The 20,674-nt window shown below is 41.6% G+C and overlaps 3 protein-coding genes across 9 annotated transcripts in view; 2 read left to right on the top strand and 1 right to left on the bottom strand.

The window, feature by feature from the left end:
* Nucleotides 1–1,351: 1,351 nt before the first annotated feature.
* On the top strand, nt 1,352–8,087 carry LOC110985619 (major facilitator superfamily domain-containing protein 6-like protein B). The gene is made up of 2 exons (XM_022246760.2): nt 1,352–1,425; nt 2,630–8,087. The coding sequence occupies exon 2, from the start codon at nt 2,713–2,715 to the stop codon at nt 5,011–5,013; it is 2,301 nt and encodes a 766-aa protein (XP_022102452.2). The 5' UTR covers nt 1,352–1,425; nt 2,630–2,712; the 3' UTR covers nt 5,014–8,087.
* Nucleotides 7,563–13,058, bottom strand: LOC110985608 (mpv17-like protein). Of its 5 annotated transcripts, none has more exons than XM_022246737.2 (5): nt 12,946–13,058; nt 10,949–11,323; nt 10,265–10,365; nt 9,457–9,555; nt 7,563–9,268 (listed from the first exon to the last, which is right to left on the bottom strand). In XM_022246737.2, the coding sequence occupies exons 2-5, from the start codon at nt 11,283–11,285 to the stop codon at nt 9,215–9,217; spliced, it is 591 nt and encodes a 196-aa protein (XP_022102429.1). In that variant the 5' UTR covers nt 11,286–11,323; nt 12,946–13,058; the 3' UTR covers nt 7,563–9,214. The 5 variants fall into 5 exon arrangements, with proteins under 5 accessions (XP_022102429.1, XP_022102430.1, XP_022102431.1 ...); XM_022246738.2 differs by having other exon boundaries at nt 12,832–12,959; XM_022246739.2 differs by lacking the exon at nt 12,946–13,058 and adding an exon at nt 12,918–12,938.
* Nucleotides 13,059–13,066: 8 nt separating this feature from the next.
* Nucleotides 13,067–20,674, top strand: part of fbf1 (Fas binding factor 1) — a 28,374-nt gene continuing 20,766 nt past the window's right edge. For 2 of the 3 annotated variants that reach the window (XM_087138916.1, XM_022246743.2), the window contains exons 1-8: nt 13,067–13,352; nt 14,191–14,336; nt 16,269–16,296; nt 16,512–16,572; nt 17,371–17,419; nt 17,785–17,826; nt 18,060–18,231; nt 18,702–18,803. In XM_087138916.1, coding sequence (XP_086995042.1) covers nt 14,334–14,336; nt 16,269–16,296; nt 16,512–16,572; nt 17,371–17,419; nt 17,785–17,826; nt 18,060–18,231; nt 18,702–18,803 — 457 coding nt within the window. In that variant the 5' untranslated portion in view covers nt 13,067–13,352; nt 14,191–14,333. Of the gene's footprint in view, nt 13,362–14,190; nt 14,337–16,268; nt 16,297–16,511; nt 16,573–17,370; nt 17,420–17,784; nt 17,827–18,059; nt 18,232–18,701; nt 18,804–20,674 lie in introns of all 3 variants that reach the window. The other variant, XM_022246744.2, reaches the window with a different exon arrangement.

Raw genomic sequence — 20,674 nt, 5'->3', positions numbered from 1 at the left:
AGGACCTTCAGCCTTTCCAGTATTCCTTCTTTGAGGATCCAGAATCTAGATCACTGGATAAAAAATGGGAGTTATTTAAAAATGCAGTTCATTCATTAATGGAGAAGCATAATTTCTCGTTACAACTTGCCATGAACGAACCAACAACCCCTTAGACGGCTGATTAGACAGAAGAACAGGTCCTTTGTCAAGGCAAAGAAGTGAATGACATGAAACACTGGCAACAGTATATAGATCCCTTCCACCAACGTATTTGATTCCTTGAGTATCAACTATCAGCCCTAAGAGGTTTTGGGCATTCATGAAGAGCAGGAGGAAGGGACCAGGAGGAATTGCAACTCTTCTTTCAAATAATAGGCTTGTGAATACTCCAAAGGAAATGGATGAAGCTCCAAGGCCACTGCATAAATGCGTGAAACTGTTGAGTTTACCTGAACTTTTCTTTTCATAGTTCATCTTCAACAATTACTCTATAATTGCTTAGAGCTACAATTATTTGTTGTTTCTTATATTAATATGTATGCATGTTTTGTTTAAGGGCATGCCTAACACAAGCTTTGCTTTTAAGGTGTTGCCACCCCCCCTGGCATATATATGTCTTTTATACTTGTCTTATTATTATTATTTCTGCCATGGGAGGAAATAAATGTGTGTGAGAGTGAACTTAGTTCGACCACATTTGGAGTATTGCAGCGCTGTGTTTGGGACCCTACACTGCCAACAATAGACACAAGATCGAGATGGTTCAACGCAGAGCAGTCCGGTTCATCATTACTAATTACAACTGGAATAAAACAACATCAGTCACGACTCTTCACAAATTTCAACTCCCCACCGTAAGAAGACCGCAAATACATCCAGAGGCTCGTCAACATACACAAGACTATTTATAATCAAATCGATGTCACCTTACCCTCTGAAGTTTCATTTAAACAACCAGTCATCTATACAAGAAATTCTTGGCCTAAATGTCTCCAAATGCTGTTCACTAGCACCCAAACCTACAAAGATTCTCTTTTTTATCCAAACTACACGGGATTGAAATCATTTTCCCCAGCACATCAGAATAGGCCTATCCAGTGACACTAAAAAGTTTGCCGAAGCCCTGAGGACGCTCAAACGTAATGCTCCTAAATAGCTGTCCACCTCTCCTTGGCCGATTGTTGCTTCAAAAGGAGCTCATTATCGACTTTTTAATAAGTTCAAGATCAAATCACGTTCTGATAATCAGATAACAAAATCACGGAGGTAATGCCAAAATGGGTAAATCTGTCACGCCACGCCACGTATGATCGTACAAAGTTGATGACGTCATTGGAAACCTCCTTTTAGTGTATGGTTTCTACCACTCATCGGCTCACCGTTTCAGTTACTCTCGAATGGCTGATGATACAGAACAGACGATGCGGCGTTTGGAAATGAATGGTAAGACTTACAACTCACAAGACATTGTCTCTTTGACTACTCTCAACATTGGAGTCATGGTTGATCATTTGATGTTTGAATAATCTGCTGAGTGCTTACGAGGCAGCCACCGAGCTTTCATCAGCTTTAGCATGTTTAGATGAGCGCCTGCTGGATAAACTTGTGCATGTGCAACAAATCAGCAGTCCAGGAAATTTCCTCAGGGCCTTGGGCATAGGGTGCACTGTCCCAATTCCAGGAAAATTCTCTGCCAGACCGACGCGCTTCTGAGTTCTCCTGCAGATTCTTTCAAAAAGAGGGGTCTGTATGGGCAAAGCAATTGTGGGATTGTGTGAGTATGGCCAAGCATCACCTCTATAGATTCCGGGGCTCCCATCTGAGGTCAAGGCAGACAAAAATGTCACTGAAAAATTGTCAGAAGAGCCTGAGCAAGGTTAGGGATGTCATTTGAAAAATGGCTGCTGAGAAGACTTGGGAATGTTCACTTTTTGGGAGGTGAATTTGTTTTGGGCGGATAATTAAAAAATTCATCAGTTAACCTACTAAAATTTGAAGATCAAATGAAATCTGAAGGGCCAAACAACGCATTGTTTTTTGTTTGAGAGGCCTCAGGGACTTCAGTCGCCTGCCATGGCCCATGGGGCTCCAAACTTTGTTGATTTTACACTGTTTTCGATGGAGCTTGAATTGGTTCAGTGCACCCTCTAACGTTACTCACTGTTCAGGGCGACCATCGTGACCATGGCAACTGTGTGGTCTGTGGTGTTCGTGGAAACATTGGTATTCCACTGATAGAGCAAGATTAAATACAACGCTGTTGTGAGCCAGTATTCTTGACACATCATGCATGTACTCAGTGGATTAAAAGAGGACAGTAAATTCTTGTGAAGAAGTAAAGGCTTGGTCAGTTGGTTTTTAGGTTTAGTTTGGCATAGCAATCTAAAATTTTTCAACAAAGTTAGTAGGAGCAGGGTTTCAGTTTTGTAACAGATTACAGGCTTAATAATTAAGTTCATACTTGAGATTGCATACTGAACATTAAAACCTCAAGTTTGCTTTTGGCTTGAAGACAAGTGTACCCTTTTAAATTTGACACCTTAGAAAATGATGACAGTGGTTCACGTAGACAACATGGTTACATGTGCATTGTGCTACTCTAGAAATAAGACCTCTCAATTTCTTTTTCTCCTTTTATCAATTGCAGATTTGATGCTGCACAATGTCGTTGTAAAAAGGAGAGAGCTTCGTCACGCTCACTGAAGATTTTAAGCTCCAGAGTCCACAGCCATGCCCAAAGCGGAACAGGTCAACTTGCAACGCACCTTGGCGTTGGTCAGTTTCTTCTACTTCACTTACTCTGCTGGCAGTGCATGCCTCTTCCCATTCTTGACCCTGTACCTCCGGCAGCTGGGGCTGAGCGCCACTCAGGCTGGTGTCGTCATGGGCCTGAAGGTCTTTGTGGCTATGTGGGCAGCGCCGCTCTGGAGCAGTTGTGCTGTGCAGCATGGCAGACGACGCGTTATCTTGATGATTGCCATTTTCATGACGATTGCTGCCAACCTCAGCCTGACACTCTTGCCGCCAGCCGACCACGACCTGTATTTTGCCTTTTGTGACCAGGCAAATAAGTCCATCGTAGGTAACCAAGAACTGTCAAACAAGTCTGCCGTTGACAACGGTGGTAATTATGAAAGTGCAACGACCTTTCTGCAGACTTCCCAGACTCAGAGTAGTGCACTGGTCCAGACCACACCCTCGAGAATCCACCCACATCTCACATCAGCACCAGTCAACTCCATCCATGCCCCATTCATGCATCTTCCAGTAACTGAAGTATACCAAAGCGTGACCACTAAGACAACAAGACACCAATCTCCTGTGCTGGACAAACAACCTGTGAATTTCAAACCTACAAAAGGACAACCAAACTCCATCCACTCACTGCAAACTGCCCCGTCTCCCAACTTGGATGCACAGTCTCCAAGACCAGGTGTGCATAAACAACACACAACTCCCCGGCCCGGCCACTTTTTGCCAATCTCAAACTCCCAAGACAATGAAGCACCCACAAAGGCATATTGGTCTGGTGATTTGGAAGAAAACAAACAGGACTTCCCCAAAGATCCGTACCATGACTATGATTCCTTGTCAAAATCTGAGTGGATTGACAGTACACATTTTTCATATATTTGGAAACCACAAGAAAAAAACATCAACAAACCAAACCAAGTAACCAAAACACCGGATCAGAGACCGACAACAACTAATAATATGAGAAAGATAGGTGGCCTGAAATGGAGTTACGTCCAAGAAAAGAGACTTCCAAATAAGGGGAGCAGTTATGGTTCCAATACGCGACAAAGGACTTCCACATCAACATCCAACTTTGAAAACCAGAGGGATCACTATGCTAACTTTGTTAAACGTTCCTTGTCAGATGATCAGCATCAAATCTCTGACAAGGATCAGTTACCAAGATCCTTGGGGTCAGCACAAAAGACCCTCATTAAAACCGTTGGTCACTTCTTGGAGTATGAGAATATCATTTTCATCATCACTCTTCTTATCATGGTCATCGGGGAGAGTCTGGCCTGCCCTGTAGACAAAATCTGTGACAGCTCTTTGCACGAGACTCTGGATTCGGTTGATGAACTCGACAAGTACAGAAGGCATCATGTGCCCAGCATCATTAGCTATGGCCTATTTGCTCTCATCATCACGGTCATCGTCGACAGCATGGACTGTCAACTTTTCTTGCAGACAAGCAACTTTGTGATCCACTTCTACCTGTTTGCTGGTCTTCTCAGCGTCACCTTCCTGCTAGCCTTCTTTTATCCCATCCCCGCCCCTCAGAAGGCAACCCGCAAGCCCCGATTCTGTAAGGGGCTCAAGCTGCTTGCGAGCGATCCCCACAATGTCGTGGTCACCCTGACGATGATCGTCACTGGAGCGCTGGTATCCAACATCCACAACTTCCTCTTCTGGCGCATCCAAGACCTAGGTGGGTCTGAAGTGGTCATGGGGGTTTCAGTGCTCGTTGCAGTTGGCTCGCACATTCCAGCACTGTTCCTGACTGGCTGGCTGAACAGGAAGATCAGTCAACTGGGCACCATAGTACTAGCTGTGCTGTCCCTGGCTGTTCGCCTTCTCTACTTTACATTCCTGTGGACGCCCTGGGCAGTTGTCCCCATCGAGGTCCTGTGCGCATTCAGCCAGCAGGCACTGTGGGAGACGGTGACTTCCTATGGGGAGCAGATATCCCCCCCAGCCATGGACAGGTCCGTCAAGTCCATACTGAACTCCCTGTACCATGGACTTGGGTTCGCAGTCGGCAGCATCTTGGGTGGAATCATCTTCGACCAGGCTGGTCTGCAAGTGCTGTACGGTGTGTCGGCCGGCGTGGCCTTGGTGTGGGGTATCGTGGTTGCCTTGGTGGGGCGGTTTGTCCCTAAGAAGAGGAGATTGCACTATTCATCACTGTTGCATCGCGAGGAAGATGACGGCGAGGAGGGATACCTGAGTGATGACGATTCTGATGAAGTGTATGGTAATGATTGGCTTGTAAAAGCTTTGAAGGATGATTTTTAGTCTACATGTAATTCAGGGAGCACCACAGTACTAAATTTTCTAAAAGTGATTTTGCCGTGAACCTTTGTGGTGACGAAGTTGCTTCAGTTTTCATGCATTCTTTGGTAAACAATGACAAAAAATTTCCAGTGCATATATTGGTGGTTGTAAAGTCCACACAATGCAACATGTAACTTTCGCGACGTGTTGTAATTTGTCGCACAACTTAAATGTGGCATAAATGCAGTTACGCTGTTGGGTAAAGTTTTGTAAAATCAGCTTCTGACATGCCAAATTTTGAAACTTGCAGTTGAATCCTTTGGTAATGTTGCCATTTTTACTCTGAAATTCATGTACATGCATATGTGCAAAGAAGAGTCGTTAATTTCTCCAATAAGCCTTTTGCGAGTTAACTCTGACCCAAGCCCGGCACACTGAGTTCTTTAAATTCCCGTGAACATAACAACTTGAATTCTCCTTACTAAAACCACTGTTGCTATACCTCGTGATTCGGGGCAAGCTTTTGCTTAGTTACATAAGAGACGCCTTGCAACAATACACTGTTCTCAATGGATAAGGAGGGCATAAAGGAACCAGTCCATTCCAGAGATGGTGGTCGCTATGTGAAAGCTTGCCCCAAATCACTAGGTATAGCAACAGTGTCTTTAGTCTGGGGAATTCGAATTGTTATGTTTATGTGCAGTCAGATAACTTAGTGCACCAGATTTTATTCAATTTAACTCGCAAATGGCTTATTACCCATTGTTGGCCATGTTCACAATGATACTTTGTATATTTCAGAATCAAATCAAGGTGCACAATGTGACTGGTGACATCATTGATGTCAGAAGACAGGACAATGAAACATTACAATTTTCATTATCTTTTCTACAGATCAGACTGTTATGGATGTTTTTCATGTACTTTGCTTTATAGGAAAAACAGACCAAACAAACTAAAGAATTTTTTGTTCCCAACTAGCTAGATAAAAAGGCAGACTAGTTTGGTTAATATTTAGTCATTTCACTTTTTTGTTTGAATATTTTGCTTTTATCTCAAAATGTTTTGAATGCTGTTTAAATTTACAACATTTAATTGTACTAAGTGGTGCCAGCTACTGTTTTTTGTTTTTGTTTTCTTGGATATTGCTGTAGCACTATGCATTTGAACTGTTTGGATTGATACATGTACATAACAATACAATGTAATGGTGATTCAGCGAATGACATACACTTTGACAGTGTTCATATGTACACATGTAGGCAACAAGGTGTCAATTATGTTTACTTGTAAGCCTACTTGCACAAAGCCACAAATTATACCTTGTAATGCCTTGTATCGATCTGCAGTTTCGGTTCACATTCCCACTTAAAGAAATTTCAAGGAAAAAAACATTCTTAAGCATAACCAAGATACAAGTCTTTATACATGTACCCTACAGTTGAATCCGTTGTACATGTATATGCATGTGTACGTATAAGACAAATATAATACTCTTCCTATTAGCAGGATTTGAAAATAGAGGTGATATTTTTAATTTTGTCAGTTTGTTTACAATTTTACCCAGAGTTGAGAATGCTGCATACATGTATATACACTGTACCAACCACAGACCTGCCCCTGTGCAAATATGTGGGGATACTGTGTCCGGTTTGTGCATGCAACAGGTGTGGCAAATGCACAAGAGGTTATGGTGAATGACACTTGTACGCATGTACGTGTACTTTTTTTGCAAATGCCATCCATTGATTACTTGAAATGGATTGAAGTGCACATTGTTTTACATGTAGCATGCCACGTTTTCAACTGATTTGGGGTTTTTCCTGGCTTTTCAGACCTCTCAGGTGCAGGTCAACCTGCCCATTCTGTGCATATTTACAACTCGCCAAAGTGCATGCGCAATTTAAATCTAAGAACTTTGTGACGTGCATGCAAGTGGGATACCACATCAACTGGTCATGTCTGATAAATGTAAAATTTAATCACATGATCAGTCTTTGTCCAGTCTAAATACCGTAGGAATGCACAAGAATTCTTGAAATGTTTGAGTGTATTGATTTTTCCACATACAAAAGTATATGTTTAGTACTGAATTTGAAAACGAGGTTACAAGTTTTCCATGTTTATAAAGCAGTTTAACTGCCAAATTCTATGAAATGATTTGTGCTGATCCCATTAAATGGACTTTATTGCCGTATGGTGTAATTTGCCTAAATTGTTCCAATTTAAAAACATGATGGTTTTCTTGTGTATCATTTGGTTTAATGTGATTTTACTTCAAAAGACTTAATTTATTGATTTGCTCCCTGCAATTATGCAGCTGTTCTGAATAAAGCGAATGGTTCCCTTTTGTATTCAATATACAGCAGTGTCTTTGGACAGTAGAGAGGATTTGCATGGCTGCCATATTGCAGGCCAGTACACTTGTTCCCAGAGTATGCAAAAAGGAAGCTTCCCTGTGGAACAAAAGAACAGCCCTACAAGATGGCTACCGCACAAAGCCTTTATTATATAAGTAACTGCAACTCTGGTACTTAAGTAAATACCTCAACACCTGTTACTGCACGGTATCAATAGAAGACATCTGTTATTGTAGAATTCCATTTAGGTATGCTAGTTTCTTTATTCAAAATACATATTCATTACTCAGATTATACACATTGAAGAACATGTTTTGTTTAAAATGGTCTTGATAGTTACATTTATTATAAAGTGGAAAATATTTCTCCGAGGCACTTTCAGTTACAGGAAACAAAGAGTGTAAGGACATATTTTCTTATTAATTATTTATCAATACTTATTAATTATCAATATTTATTGATGCCAGTAAAATGGGGGCACAAATTTACATGTATGTGCTTCTGCCAGCCATTACACAGATTCAGGCTTTGTGATTTAATCTGGGAAAAAACAGGCTGGTGTGAGTGTACAAAGTATGATCTATTGTAAAATAATTTTGCAGAGTCTGTACTTTCAAATAATTTTACCGAATTTGTCTTTGTGAATTTCCATTCAGGATTCTGGATTTTTTTACAAATTTATATTTATAGGAGTACATTTCAGTTGAAGGGAATGAATAAAAAGTTTCTTCAAAATTTGTCTAAAAATGTTTCATTCATTCCAAACACTGTATACATGTAAATAGAATAAAGATTACATATTTTGAAAAATGTAATTCAGTTATATTCCAGAAGCAAAACACATCAATTTAATTTTAAAAAGCTTGATATAAAAAATATATTATACTCAACATTCTACCCAATCTACATAGTTTACTTAAATTAATACTCCAGAGCAAATGGCAGCCTCCTTGTTAAACAGTACTTGTGTATGCAGTTGATTCTTGATATACCGGTACAGCACTCCCACAAAATACTATCGTAAAGAGGAAACGGGGAAGTCTGAGGTCTCTCCTTTTCTTTGTTTTCGTTTTTCCAGTCCTTATATAAAGTACTTTGGCAACCTTGTGACAAGAGTTGGCCTATTTGTCCGCAATAATTTATAACTGAACACCTCTCTGAAAGAACATAAAAAAGCAACCAACACCTTTTGGAGTCATTTTGAAGTTCATCGTTACCTTCAATTTTCCTCACTTTTGAATCCAATTTCAGCAAAGTGACGTATCATATTTGTTCAACTCACTTTAAGTACACTGGGGAGCATTATAAAGGATGCTGTTTACAAACACATCTCTATCAATTTGACAGAAATCTCAGAAAGTGGCAATTCTCCACCACAAAAAAGACTGGCATGGACTTCGAGATGACTGGGAAAAACACGAACACCACTGAAAAGAGCATTTGTTTTTCAAGAGGTAGGATCCAGTAGGCATCTCAACTCCAATACATGCATCAAGTATTTCCACCAGGACTGTGAAAATATACATGTTAAATATACACACTAAAATAAAATTCTACTTAATTTGCTTTCAGAACATTTTGAAAATGAGAAGCACAGACATTTCCCAGAGAGATTTTTTTTCAAGAATTTTTACATTAATTTTAAAAATGTGACACATTAGACACGCATTAAACTTAATCGCACGAAATATTAAAGGCCAAATGCTACAAGAACAGATCACTGATTGGACCAATTATACTGACCACTTAGCTGACTATAGAAGGACCGCAAACTCGGGCAGTGCTTTGCTTTTTCACAAGGCAGCGTCGTAAGACATGGGTTGGATGTTAATGGCCTTTCAGTACTGACTAGGAGACAGACATCATCCCTGAGCAGCAGCTTCAACTGACTGAGGTTCCTCCTCCTTGTGCACGCTCTACAGGCAAATATGGAATGAAAAAGGGCATGACCATCTCCGTAACGGCCAGTGTCACTCAAAGGAGGAGAAAGACATGCTCAGTGACTGATGAGACTAGCACTGTGATTTTTGCCATTAAATTCCTATCAATGGGACACTGCTCCTTTGTGCAAAAGAACACACCCCTGCACAGGGAGGATACTTACAATTCTCTTCATGAAGCAAAGGAAGTTGGACCAGACGAGGCTCGCTGAGGCCACGTACACAACCCGCATGTGACTCGGTAAGAAGAAGAAGTTGAACGTCTGTTGGAATGGCATTAGAAGTTGAATGAAGTTTCCAAGGCATGAATTGTGCACGAGGCTTACTCCAAAAGAGCTCTCCCACATTGCCTGTTATTCATATGGACGGCTTCAGTTGGCAGAAATATGGCCCTCGGCTGGTGTGACGTTCAGCCTCAAAATAAATATCTGCCTCAGTACTTTTAAAGATGCCATAATTTCACGAGGTATACATGTATAGTGGTAGGCTTTATTATGTGGTGTTTTGGTAGCTATGTAAGAGTTTTTAACAATTGGCGGATTGTTGTTTTATTTTTTAACTTACGGCCAGCCATCACTTACTGGTTACCAGAACACAATTATGACTGTGACACAGAAAGAGAGAGGTTGGTAAGAGTTCCATATACAGACATCACTCGTTTTTTCCCTTGCGGTGGTTTATTAGCCACCAGAAAGTGATAAAGTGTCCTGAAAAGTCAAATTTAGGAGGCAAAAGCACTTACTTAGAAAACTCTTAAAATTTTTCAGACCAGTCTCATAGTGTTTGCGCACAGGGTGTCGAGCTTCCTGGCTTATGAAACTGGACTATCAATGTACACGTATGTACACCACCCTCAGAGGGGAATCTCTGACTGCATTGTATGATACAGTGGCTAAAGTTTCAATAAAACATGGAACGTTAAATTCAATATTGTCAACTCTGCAGTGTACATGTACAACAATTTTCACATACCTGTGCAATGGGCCAGAAACAACAACTCGCTGCATAGGTTTGGGGGAATTTGTCCTTCAGTTCAGCAAAGATGTCCTTTTTGCCCTCCATTATGCTTGATCCTGGGTGAAAAATTTGCATTGCTCATTGAACCTTCAGTCAATCGAAGTAGTAGATTTTCTCAGATCCAAGAACAACTACATGCGTGTATATGCCATACCTGGGCCACGCTAGAGATGCTACGTATTACGCAACCTGACTTTGGCTGTGCATGCATTGCTCCAGCTGCAGCAAAAAGTTATACATGAAGTAACCTGTGCACATATGTGACGAGATCTCACACAAGGAGTTTTAACACTACAGGCCTTGCATTAGGAAGAACTGAACTCTCTTGTTTTGATGTGTCACTCGGTTTGGCGTCCTGCTTAAAAATCCACATTATGTGGGGGGAGAATGTTGGATGAAAAAAGGCTTTGGGCTTCAGAGTAGCTCAGTTGACTTGAGCTTCATTTAGGCCTAGATAGGTTGGGTAACAATTACAGTTTCTAATGCTAGCAAACAGGCAAAATCAAGGGTACTTGATACGAAAAGGTAATACTTTTTGCCCATAGTACAGTGGTGAATAAAGGACTAGGAATACCACAACGCAAGCTCCAGCCAGTAGGCCCTGTGCCATGAGTACTGTGCAAGTTAACCTTCATGTACCTGTGAAGAAGATTGCGATGAATACCGGTGCTGAGACACACTGGTCCACGATGACCTTCTTCATGACGGTCAACTTGGCCGTCCCTGGAAGTGCCTTGTCCAGCCACCGGTACCAGTAGAATCCCAGGGGGCCGTAGGCACAGCCACCGATGACTGCCATGCGGCCCACCCGTGCCCAGTCGTAGTGCTCCCAGCCAGCAATGGTCTGCTGCATGACCTCGGCCACGCTCAGGATGGAGCCGTAGGTGACCGAGTTGGCAAAGACAGGGTGGCGTTGGGCGAAGCCCTTGGCTGACAGGAAGAGTCTGGCACTAAGCCTCCCTGATGAAGCAGCCATGATGGTTTTTACACTTTGCTGGCTATATGGCTGGTCTCCTAATTATAAACAGTGATACAAGTTTCTCAGCTGCACTTTTTACAAATGGTGATCTGAGGCATATGCAATGAGAGATCACGGAATTGGCGTGCACTGCACGTGTGTGATGTGACACCTAACATTACAAAAAGTATCATGTTGGGCATGATCAGTTGATTGTGCTGCATTTTCATTCGATCCTGTGGGAGAGCTTGAAATTTTCCTGACCTTTTCAAAACTTTCACAATTGTGAATTAGTAGATTAGAATTACAGATGATTCACCATGGGTAGCGGGATCAACAAAGAGTGCCACAAGATCAACCAATCTGGAAATGGTTTTGCTTTCTGATGACTAATACATGTATGTATGTAATAATGATGTAATTTTCCCGAGTGATTTTGGGAGAATAACGAGATTTGAAATGTTGGAGTCTATGGCAAAATTGTCTCTGATCGCTATTTTGGAAAATCGCCACGTAAACATAAAATCTGCCACGGTGAATCAATGGAGATTTATAATGGCAACATTTTCATGCATAAAGTAAACTTCGGCAAAGCTTCATTTTTTTTGCGCGTTAACGTTTTCATCAGCAGAGTTGGACTCGCCCGGCCGCCGAATTTGACACATCCAGTGCAAGATTCGACCGAAAAATCTCCTCAATCCATTTTTATAGATACAAACGAAAGGAAAGTTTCATTTAGATCTTGGGTAGCATGTTTCCTGTAAATTTGATCAATCAGAGGAATTTCTTTTGAAGTTTTTGGCCAATAAAACGATCGATATCATCTGTGAAATGTGATCTAAAAATAGTTCAAAAATTACATCATTGTTGCACAAACGAGTGGCGTATGCATAGTCTGGTGCCGTCGCTAGTTTGTGGTTTGGTCCCTGACCTGTTGAAAGAGCAGCTTCAAGTGTAACCTACAGTGTAGGTTGCACTACACCAAACACACGCCCATAGAAAACAGTGCAAAATCGAACCAAAATAGCACCACCTGTTGACTCTCGTGAAGAAGTTAGCCTCCGTTTTTTCACTGGAAATTCAAGATTACTGCCAGAAGATCACTTTTCGTTTCAATTTCATGGGGGTTGGCCACGAAAGTTTTTTTAATTCGCCTTTCACGGAAGATACCCCAAATAGCTGTAAAACCATTTCTGAATGTAGCCGCCCGCCTCTATCAAAAATAGGCCCGCAATTTGGGTTTTTTGTGAAAGAAATAGGCCTACCCCGAACTGGAAACAATCAGTCCGAAATTTGAGATTTATAGAAATATTTCTATGATCCCTCCTGGTTATTGTAAAAATCCCGTGGGATCACAAAATATTAATGAGCTCGCGCACAGAAATACAACGATTTGGTGGAATGCACCCTGTAGGTAAATGCACAGCACTGTGTTGCGCATACACCACGCAATGCAATGTCAGAAACATGGACAGTGACCACTGCCAGGGCTAGTAGTACTACCTTTGTAGTATCGTAGCCCGACATGCCTGAGGTTAGCGAGTAAAAAGTTGATTGTACTGACTACTTTAGCCGATGTTCCCATGCAAAAGTCGCCCACGATTTATCTTCTCCTACATACTGTACTTAGGAAAAGGTGATTCTGTTTACCACTGCCTGCCTACGAACATGTACCAACCTTGCCTACGCGCCCACTTCTAACTTATTAATAAAGTTCAGATTGTGCGAGTTGTCGTATGTAAAAAGCGCTATCCTGATCCTAATTCAGTTGTAGCGCCCTCAACAGTATGGAAAAAAACAGGTTCAAGGAATAGCGACTAGTCACCGGCGCGGTGTAAACAAAAAGCGGTCGTTTCACTTCTTATTCATCCATGGTTTCACATTATACAAAGCCCAAAGAGCCGCTTTTTGGAAGGCATATCCACAATTCTTCCTCACTGAGCCAGAACGAAGTCACTTGACATTTCAGGTTTGCTGTATATTCCACCTAGGTCTGTATTTTGTGCTCTACTGCAGTGGCTCTACTGTGATGCCTGGTTGATTCGTCGTCTACCGAGCGGACGACGAACCCGTCTACGTCTGGGGGTAATGAAAGTAGGCTACGTACGGGTACCGGGTACTCGTGGCTTGGGAGTTATAACGAATAACATTTATAACCTAGCCTGGTAACGGGGGCTCGGACATGTCGGAAAACTCGACCGTTTGCTCCTCAAGGAAGACAGATTTAGACCTAGGCCTACGTACCAGCAGACTAACAAAAAATAAAATTTGGGTCAAGGCCCCTGTCCACTGTACATGGTGTGCTGCAGCTGCACCAGCATGCATACCACATTGCTGTTGCAGCCTCATTGGGCACGTTGGGGGGGGGGATGCATGGCACATCAAGTTGCAATGTAACACAACATATGTAAAATTGCCTCAACGCATTGATCTGCAATCTGTATTAAATGCCCCACACTCTGTCATGCTCACTCGGTGACCTGTCATGGTTGAGTTGTGTGGTTTCAAAGCTGTCTTGTCTTAACGAGCAATGTGGTAAACCATGCAAATGGTTGAGTTGTCCCACTGGTTGAGTTGTCCCACTAGTTGAGTTGTCTCACTGGTTGAGTTGACCCAAGTCAAGTCGGTAAGCAGTTGAGTTGTCTGACATCCAGGGTAACGCTGGCTAATAGTAAACTTCTGTAACATTAGGCCTACTGCTTCAACTTTGTACTTGGTATGGTAAGTTGGTGAGGCCAAATAAAAAAGGAAAAAAGTTGCAAATTTAGCAACCACATGAAAATTGACTAATGACTAATGGTACCCAACATATGCATGTTCTGCAAGTAACACTCTAGAAAATTCATTTTTAACAAATATTAAAATTTGAAAAGAAACTGTATAGTTAGCATTGAACTCGTTATACATTATCATTGTTATGCAGCTGGCATTGCAGCGACATCACATCAAATTTCACTGATGGACAGAGTTAGCGTGTAGCCAGGCCTAGTGGTTAACCAAAACCCATGGACAGCTATTGTAAAAGCCCGATCTCCTGAGTGGACGTAACTGGACTTGACTCAAAACATGGTAGGCCTCACAGTCAGTCACTTTATAATATGACAGCTCTCGATTGATAGGGTCTGCTCCTTTGACGTCACAGTCGTGTTTTCCTACAAGTGCTGCTAAATCTATCGTTGACCATCCATACAAAAGTAAAAGAACAATTTCACAAAATGTTGAAATCCCAGATTATAATACAAGTGCTCAGTGTTCTAGCTAGGACCATTTTAGTGCTGGGTAAATTTTTGGATTACAAATCATAGTGAGCGCAGTTCTTAATGCTTTCTAATGCTTGAAATATTATCGAATTGGTACATTTAAATTTTCATTAATATTTCAGTTCATTTTTTGGAAAATCCGTGCTGGGTGGCACAGCCAATTTCAACCCTGAGTGCCGGGCGGAAATTTGCAGTACCGGGTGGTGCCGCCCACTGCGGCGAGAACCCTGCATGTGCTACTAAACACTAAATGAAAATACTAATTCAAAATCAATGTGACAAGTGTCCATTTTGAATCAAAAATCAACCGACAGATGATATTTCTGCAAACTTTGAGCGGTCATACAAGCTGTCAGCAAAATGAGAGTGGTCTATGGACTAATCACATGTATATCCAACATCCTATTGGTCAAAGAATCATTTAACTTATTGCTCCTGAGACCACCTGTGTGCGAGTGTATTGCAAATCGCAGTAATGTCTTCTAATTCTGGTCAGTAGATTTGTCTACATAGAGGCCTTCAGACTTCGTTTAGACTTTGTATCCGAAGGCCCTGTACACAAGGCAGGTACCCGTACAATGTAGTCCCCTATATCTTTTAAAAGGCTGTAGTTGTGTGCTAGGATGGTATGACATGCACTTCTCTCATGACAGGTGTGAAGTTTGATTGGCTGTGAATTCAACTGTGCCAACTGCACAGTACATGTACTTTGATTTTAAGCAATGTGTGTTCACAGGGCAGTGGGAAGAAATGTTTTACCTAACCATTCTGAACCCGACAAGGTTATGCAGGATTTCAATGGTCCCTAGGGGGTTAGGGTTTCTCCTGAAGTACTGTCGTGTGTGAGGTGGTCAAACAAATTTTGCCAAAATTCTAGTGCCCAAAACAAAAGCGGGTGCTTTCAAAAAGGCTGAAGATAAATTTTGTATGGTCTAAAAGTACTGTACATTTACCCCAAATTTCCCCTCTAAAATCAATTGATCTTGTATTCTGTGTGCCTCTTTACCATTCTGATTGATTTGAAACTGATCTGTTTTCAAAAGATCCAAATTACCGTATTTTGCTTTCTCCTTCCATCTATGCCTAGTTTAAGTGTGAGGTAGTAAAATTCTATCGAAAAGCCTAAGGCGATCGCCCAAATCAGTGAGGCGGGCCGCCTCACTCTTGCATTGTCAGCGGAAACTCTAATTAGAGGTGATAGAGTAGACAAACTTTTTTGAAAAGCTGTGTCACTATTGGCTAGGATAGTAAAAAGACACCTGTATGCGAAATAGTTACAGCTGCTAGCCAAGTGGCCTTCAAAGGCCCAAATTTTACTTGTTAGGGTGGTCAAGCATTCAGACCATAGCCTCTTCTGGATTGACTCATTATCCATTAGAAGTCCAGGTGGGGTGTTGACACCTTTAGAGCGATACAGAGAGTCCCTTGATCACACTCCAGCAAAACAAAGCTGGGAATCCAGCTAGGGGTGAAATTTCTTTGCTTATATTAGGACATTCCATATTCCACTCCGGTGGTCAAGAATGTGCCGGCCCCTGGGACTTCATCTCTGGCCACTGCCACTGTCACAACAAAAAAGGGATGCCTTTTACGTAGCACGAGGTCTTAACAGAGTGCAGAGCAGATCAGCCCCAAGATTTTGAGTGTGAATAAATAAGCAGAACAACATTTCATTCAAGTTTATTGCTGGAGTTCATTCCTGCTTTACGTAACCTCGTGTTGTTATCATTTACACCCACAGGCTTCAACTTTTCCCGGCCGCAGACCTGGTGAGATTTCTGCATGTATCTAGTCTTTGTTCTTGTAAAAATATCCAATATCAGTTGATTGAGAAGTTAGCAAAGATGTAATTGTGATACATATTTATTTCTCTGTTCCTTTTGTGGTGATTAGGATAAAGGTTTATTACTCCCGAATGCACAGTGCATTACTTTATTTATTTCACAAGGATCTCCAGAAGAATTTCTTTTTTTTTTCCCCCCAGGGGGAGGATTAGGAATGTCATCTCCGCTGAAGTCAAAGGCAGGGCTTGGATCCACTGACATGTAAGTCTTATGGCTTGAAAACCTTTGGAAGACACTTACGATTTTGCCGAAACAGCTCCCAAAAGAAGCTCATGATTAACTGAATCGGTAATGATGCGAATGAATGACATCATTCCGAATCGCTTGCTATGATGTCTTTGGAAATGATGTCCTACTCTAGTTGCTATTTGGAGAGAGCTGTGTCAGTACTCCTTCACTTTTCATTAAATTGAAAGCATACATGTAGCCTATTGGACAAACAGTATAGAGTACCAAAGTGTGGCGTCACTGTGAACCAGAGAGTGCAGTGCAAACGAATGGAGTACGCGCGCATGTTGGTTCACACGCTGGTTCTCACGCTAATGCCTTTTACACACTAATTGTGAGCGTGACGTATTCACTTCGGTACTCTATGGGACAGGAACAGATGCCTGTAGCTTTTTCCCAGTGTAGGCTCTTTCAGTTCTAATCTTTGTGTGAAGGTACCAGCTACCGTTGAGTTATTTTCAAGAACTACTGTGTGTCTCAAAATGAAACAGATTGACTAGCAAACAAGTTTTTTCACCCTTCTCTCTATCGTCAGAGATATTGTGCATATTAAATGAAGGAAGGCGTTGGAACATTTTAGACTGAAAATGGACTCTGGGTCAATCCCTCAATCATGACTTTGGTGGTCCATTGGCAACAAATCATCCCGTGAGCCAACGTTTTGCCCACATCAAGCCCCCTTCACCTGTGCCTAGAGTCTAGATGCTGAATTATTGATTGAGCCACAAATTTTTGTGGGGGGGGGAATTTTTACTTTCTGTACATCTGCAGGGTGAGCGATGATAATTTCTACAGCAATCTTGCTGCAGAGATAGATGAGGTGAGCCAATTTTGCTTGTCTAGAAAATTTCCTTCTGAATTTGAGAGTTTTGCAGAAAAGATCAGCATTACAAAATACATCATGGCAAAGTTTCTTTTTAATGTTTCTCCAAAGGTTTCCGTCTAAAAACTAGGCTTTCTTTTTTGTCTTATGCCTTCTACCCTATCGTGTCTTTATTTATACGCTACTTATTTATTGATGCTCAAGACATCACTTCTACCTGTAAAACGGAAACATTGTTTTGTGAATAATTTTTGTCAAGCACTTTGTGAAAGTGCTAAAGAAAAATCAATCCTCAAAAGTAGTTTGTCTGGGCATCAATTATTGCATGCACTTCTTGACTTTGTTATAATTTTCGATTTCAGGAATCTGATGTATCGGAGGCTGATGTCAGTAAAATGTTGGCTGTAAGCATGCCTTCAGATGTCCTTCTGATGTCTTTCTGTAACAGCTTTGTCATAATACTTTAAAGAGCAATTCTTGTCAATGCTGTGACTTTCCATTTCACGTTCCTGCTTCCTTTTTACAATTTGCATTATCACTGACTAAGTTTGGCTTGTGATGTTTAACATTGCGTTTGCTGTTCAGTCTGTTGACAGCTGCTCACTAATTTAACTTCTGTTTTTGGTTATTATGTCAGGACATGGATGACATGGACGACGCTTTGTTTGGCTCCTCCTTGAAATCGCGGCCAAGCAGCGCTGCCCCCATGCAGCCAGCACAAAAGGACAATGTTGACAAGTCCCCAAGCAAAAGCAAGCCAGGACTAGGCGAGACGTTCACTCTGGACAAGACTCTTGAAGAGGAACTGTGTAAGTTCCATGTTTCTTGCATCGTTCGCTTGGGGATGTTCTATGGGAAAAGTGGATCACTACTTTTGGATGGCAGGTGGGAGCAGCATGGGCCTGCGTTGATCTTCCTTGGCAGTGAAGCGCAAAACTTATGATTAGATAATGAGAATACTTGATAACTTTTTTCACTTGCATATGCATGCTTCTGTGTATGTTGTCACCCCAGTAGGCTGAGGCTTTGAGCACACTCACTTAAAAGAGATTGTTTAATCAGCAGTCAAGCTATGTTGCTTCAAAGCATTCGCTCTTTAGTAGAGAACCTTAAATGCTGGGTCTTTAAATTGACCGAACCAAAAGTACCAAGCGTTGCTTTCATGTACATTACAACTGTGTAATCATACTCGTAATTTTTGTTGGGTTTCACATTGAACCCCCTAAACAGCAAATCAGTTTGAGTTTAATAGATCAATTGATTTGCTTTTTTTTTTCAGCCAGGGCACTGGAAACCAGTTCTAAATTGGAAGAAAGCCCTCCGGTGAGCCCCAGGAGGGGTAACAAACCAAAGACCTCCCTCAAGAAGTTTGACTTTGGGGGTAAGTAAATACAGCCAGGGCCAAGAAAAATGGGCTTTCAGAATTAAGGCTGTGTCCATGGTTACCATGGATCAACATATTTGTAACTGGTGAAGACCTAGCACTAATTTCAGAAAACAAGCTTCAGATGTGGCCTTAGATTCTGTTGCTTTGTCAGCAGTCTAGAATCAGTTCAAATTACAGTGTCCTGTCACACTCTCCACAAACACTCTGGCATGCTGACTTATCCTGATCATTTTGTCCATCTGAAAAGCATAGCGCTGCTCACTGTCGAGAGTCATGTACAAAGTTGAGAACAACTGGACTGCAGTTGGACCATATCCAGGGAACATGCTGAAGAGCGTTCCAACTAGATCATTGCTAGTTCCAGTCAAGAACACCTGCTGTTCTTACTGAGAGGAATACATGTCTCCAAATGGGAACAGTGTGTTATGTGTGCCTGCGTACATCAACTTGGGGACAGAATGTTCCTCATGGGAATACAGCAAATTTCCATCAGAAGTACAAAGAGTTCCCAAAGGGAGTGTTCCAGTTAGAACGAGAACCTTTCAACTTTAGAGACATTCTGTGAAGATCAATAACATTTCTTTTATGGGAAAAAGTTATTAAACAACTAACGTGGCAGCTTGTCTTCACATTTATTAAAAAAAAATTGTCAATTTGGGAGTTCAGTTCTACCACGAAAATGCTCAGGGTAAATAAAATGTGTCAATAAGGATGGCAAACAAATCGAACGATTTGATGATGTCATAATATGGCTCTCATTCCCCCAGAGTTAATAGAAAGAACAAAGAAAGAATAGGTAAAGTAAGTTAGATGTCATTCTCGGTAAATGACCATCTACCTGAAATTCATTAGGACCTTACTCCGGTTCAAATTGGGACGGTTCAACTTCATCACAGGATCCAGTGTTGATTAACATTGTATGTCAAAGCAATGCCAAGTCGCTCGCACTGTTCGACCTCTTTTTATTCAGTGCGAGCAAGCACAGCGCTCACGCTCGCAGGGGCGTTCGCCCCGAAATAATGAAACAGTCGTTTAATTGTGGAGCCACACTGTGTGGTTATTAAAACAGTCTTCTGTCGGATGCTTCCGACAACTTATGTTTTCAGTTCACCTGATAAGAAGGACTTTAACTCGTACTTTTGACGTCAATAGCAATCTTTATTTAATGTTTACATAATAGATTGGTTTGAATATAACTAAATTTCATAAAAAGTGAAATGATGAGTTATCCATGTGATTGGTCTGTAACTATCCATGAACTTTGACATTTCTTGGCTGTGTTAGTATGCAGGATTACCCTCTCTGGGATCAGTAGGATAACTAAACTGGAGTGGTTTACTTTTCTGTAACCCCAAAAGAGCCCGGGGGGGAGGCGGAATCCACCCTGCCCCTTGACATTTTTCCCGATATCGCCCTGATGCGTTTTTTTCAGGAGCTGAGCCTTAAGGAGTGACTCTTTGTGGTCATTTTGACATCAATTTTGTGAAAATGGAATATACATGTAACGTTCTGGTGCAGCGCATATTTTTCAGAGATAGGTCAGCTATATACTTTTTCCACTTGTGGGGCTCAATGCGCGCGGGCTGGTACTCATGTAGCCTTGAACTTCAAATGACTCTAACTTCAAAACCATGTGCCTGATTGTGTTCAAACTTCACGTTTGTGACGATAAGGAGTCACAAGTTACAAATAATCAAGCATGGCACAGCTGAGTTCTGAAGGGGGCGAAATCTCTCCCTTCAAACCCCCCCCGGGCAGCTGTGAGATGGGCCAAAATAGCCCGGCTCTTTGGGGGTTAAAGTTATAACCTCTTACAATTTGCATGTTTGTATATTTATGACTTTACTGCTTGTGATAAAACTGTT

This window comes from Acanthaster planci, linkage group LG07 (genome assembly GCF_054643075.1).
Source record: "Acanthaster planci isolate LZ-2023a linkage group LG07, COTS_SCS, whole genome shotgun sequence".
Taxonomy (NCBI): Eukaryota; Metazoa; Echinodermata; class Asteroidea; order Valvatida; family Acanthasteridae; genus Acanthaster; species Acanthaster planci.
The sequence above is the reverse complement of the archived record's forward strand: the minus strand, read 5'-3'. Positions and strand labels throughout refer to the sequence as shown.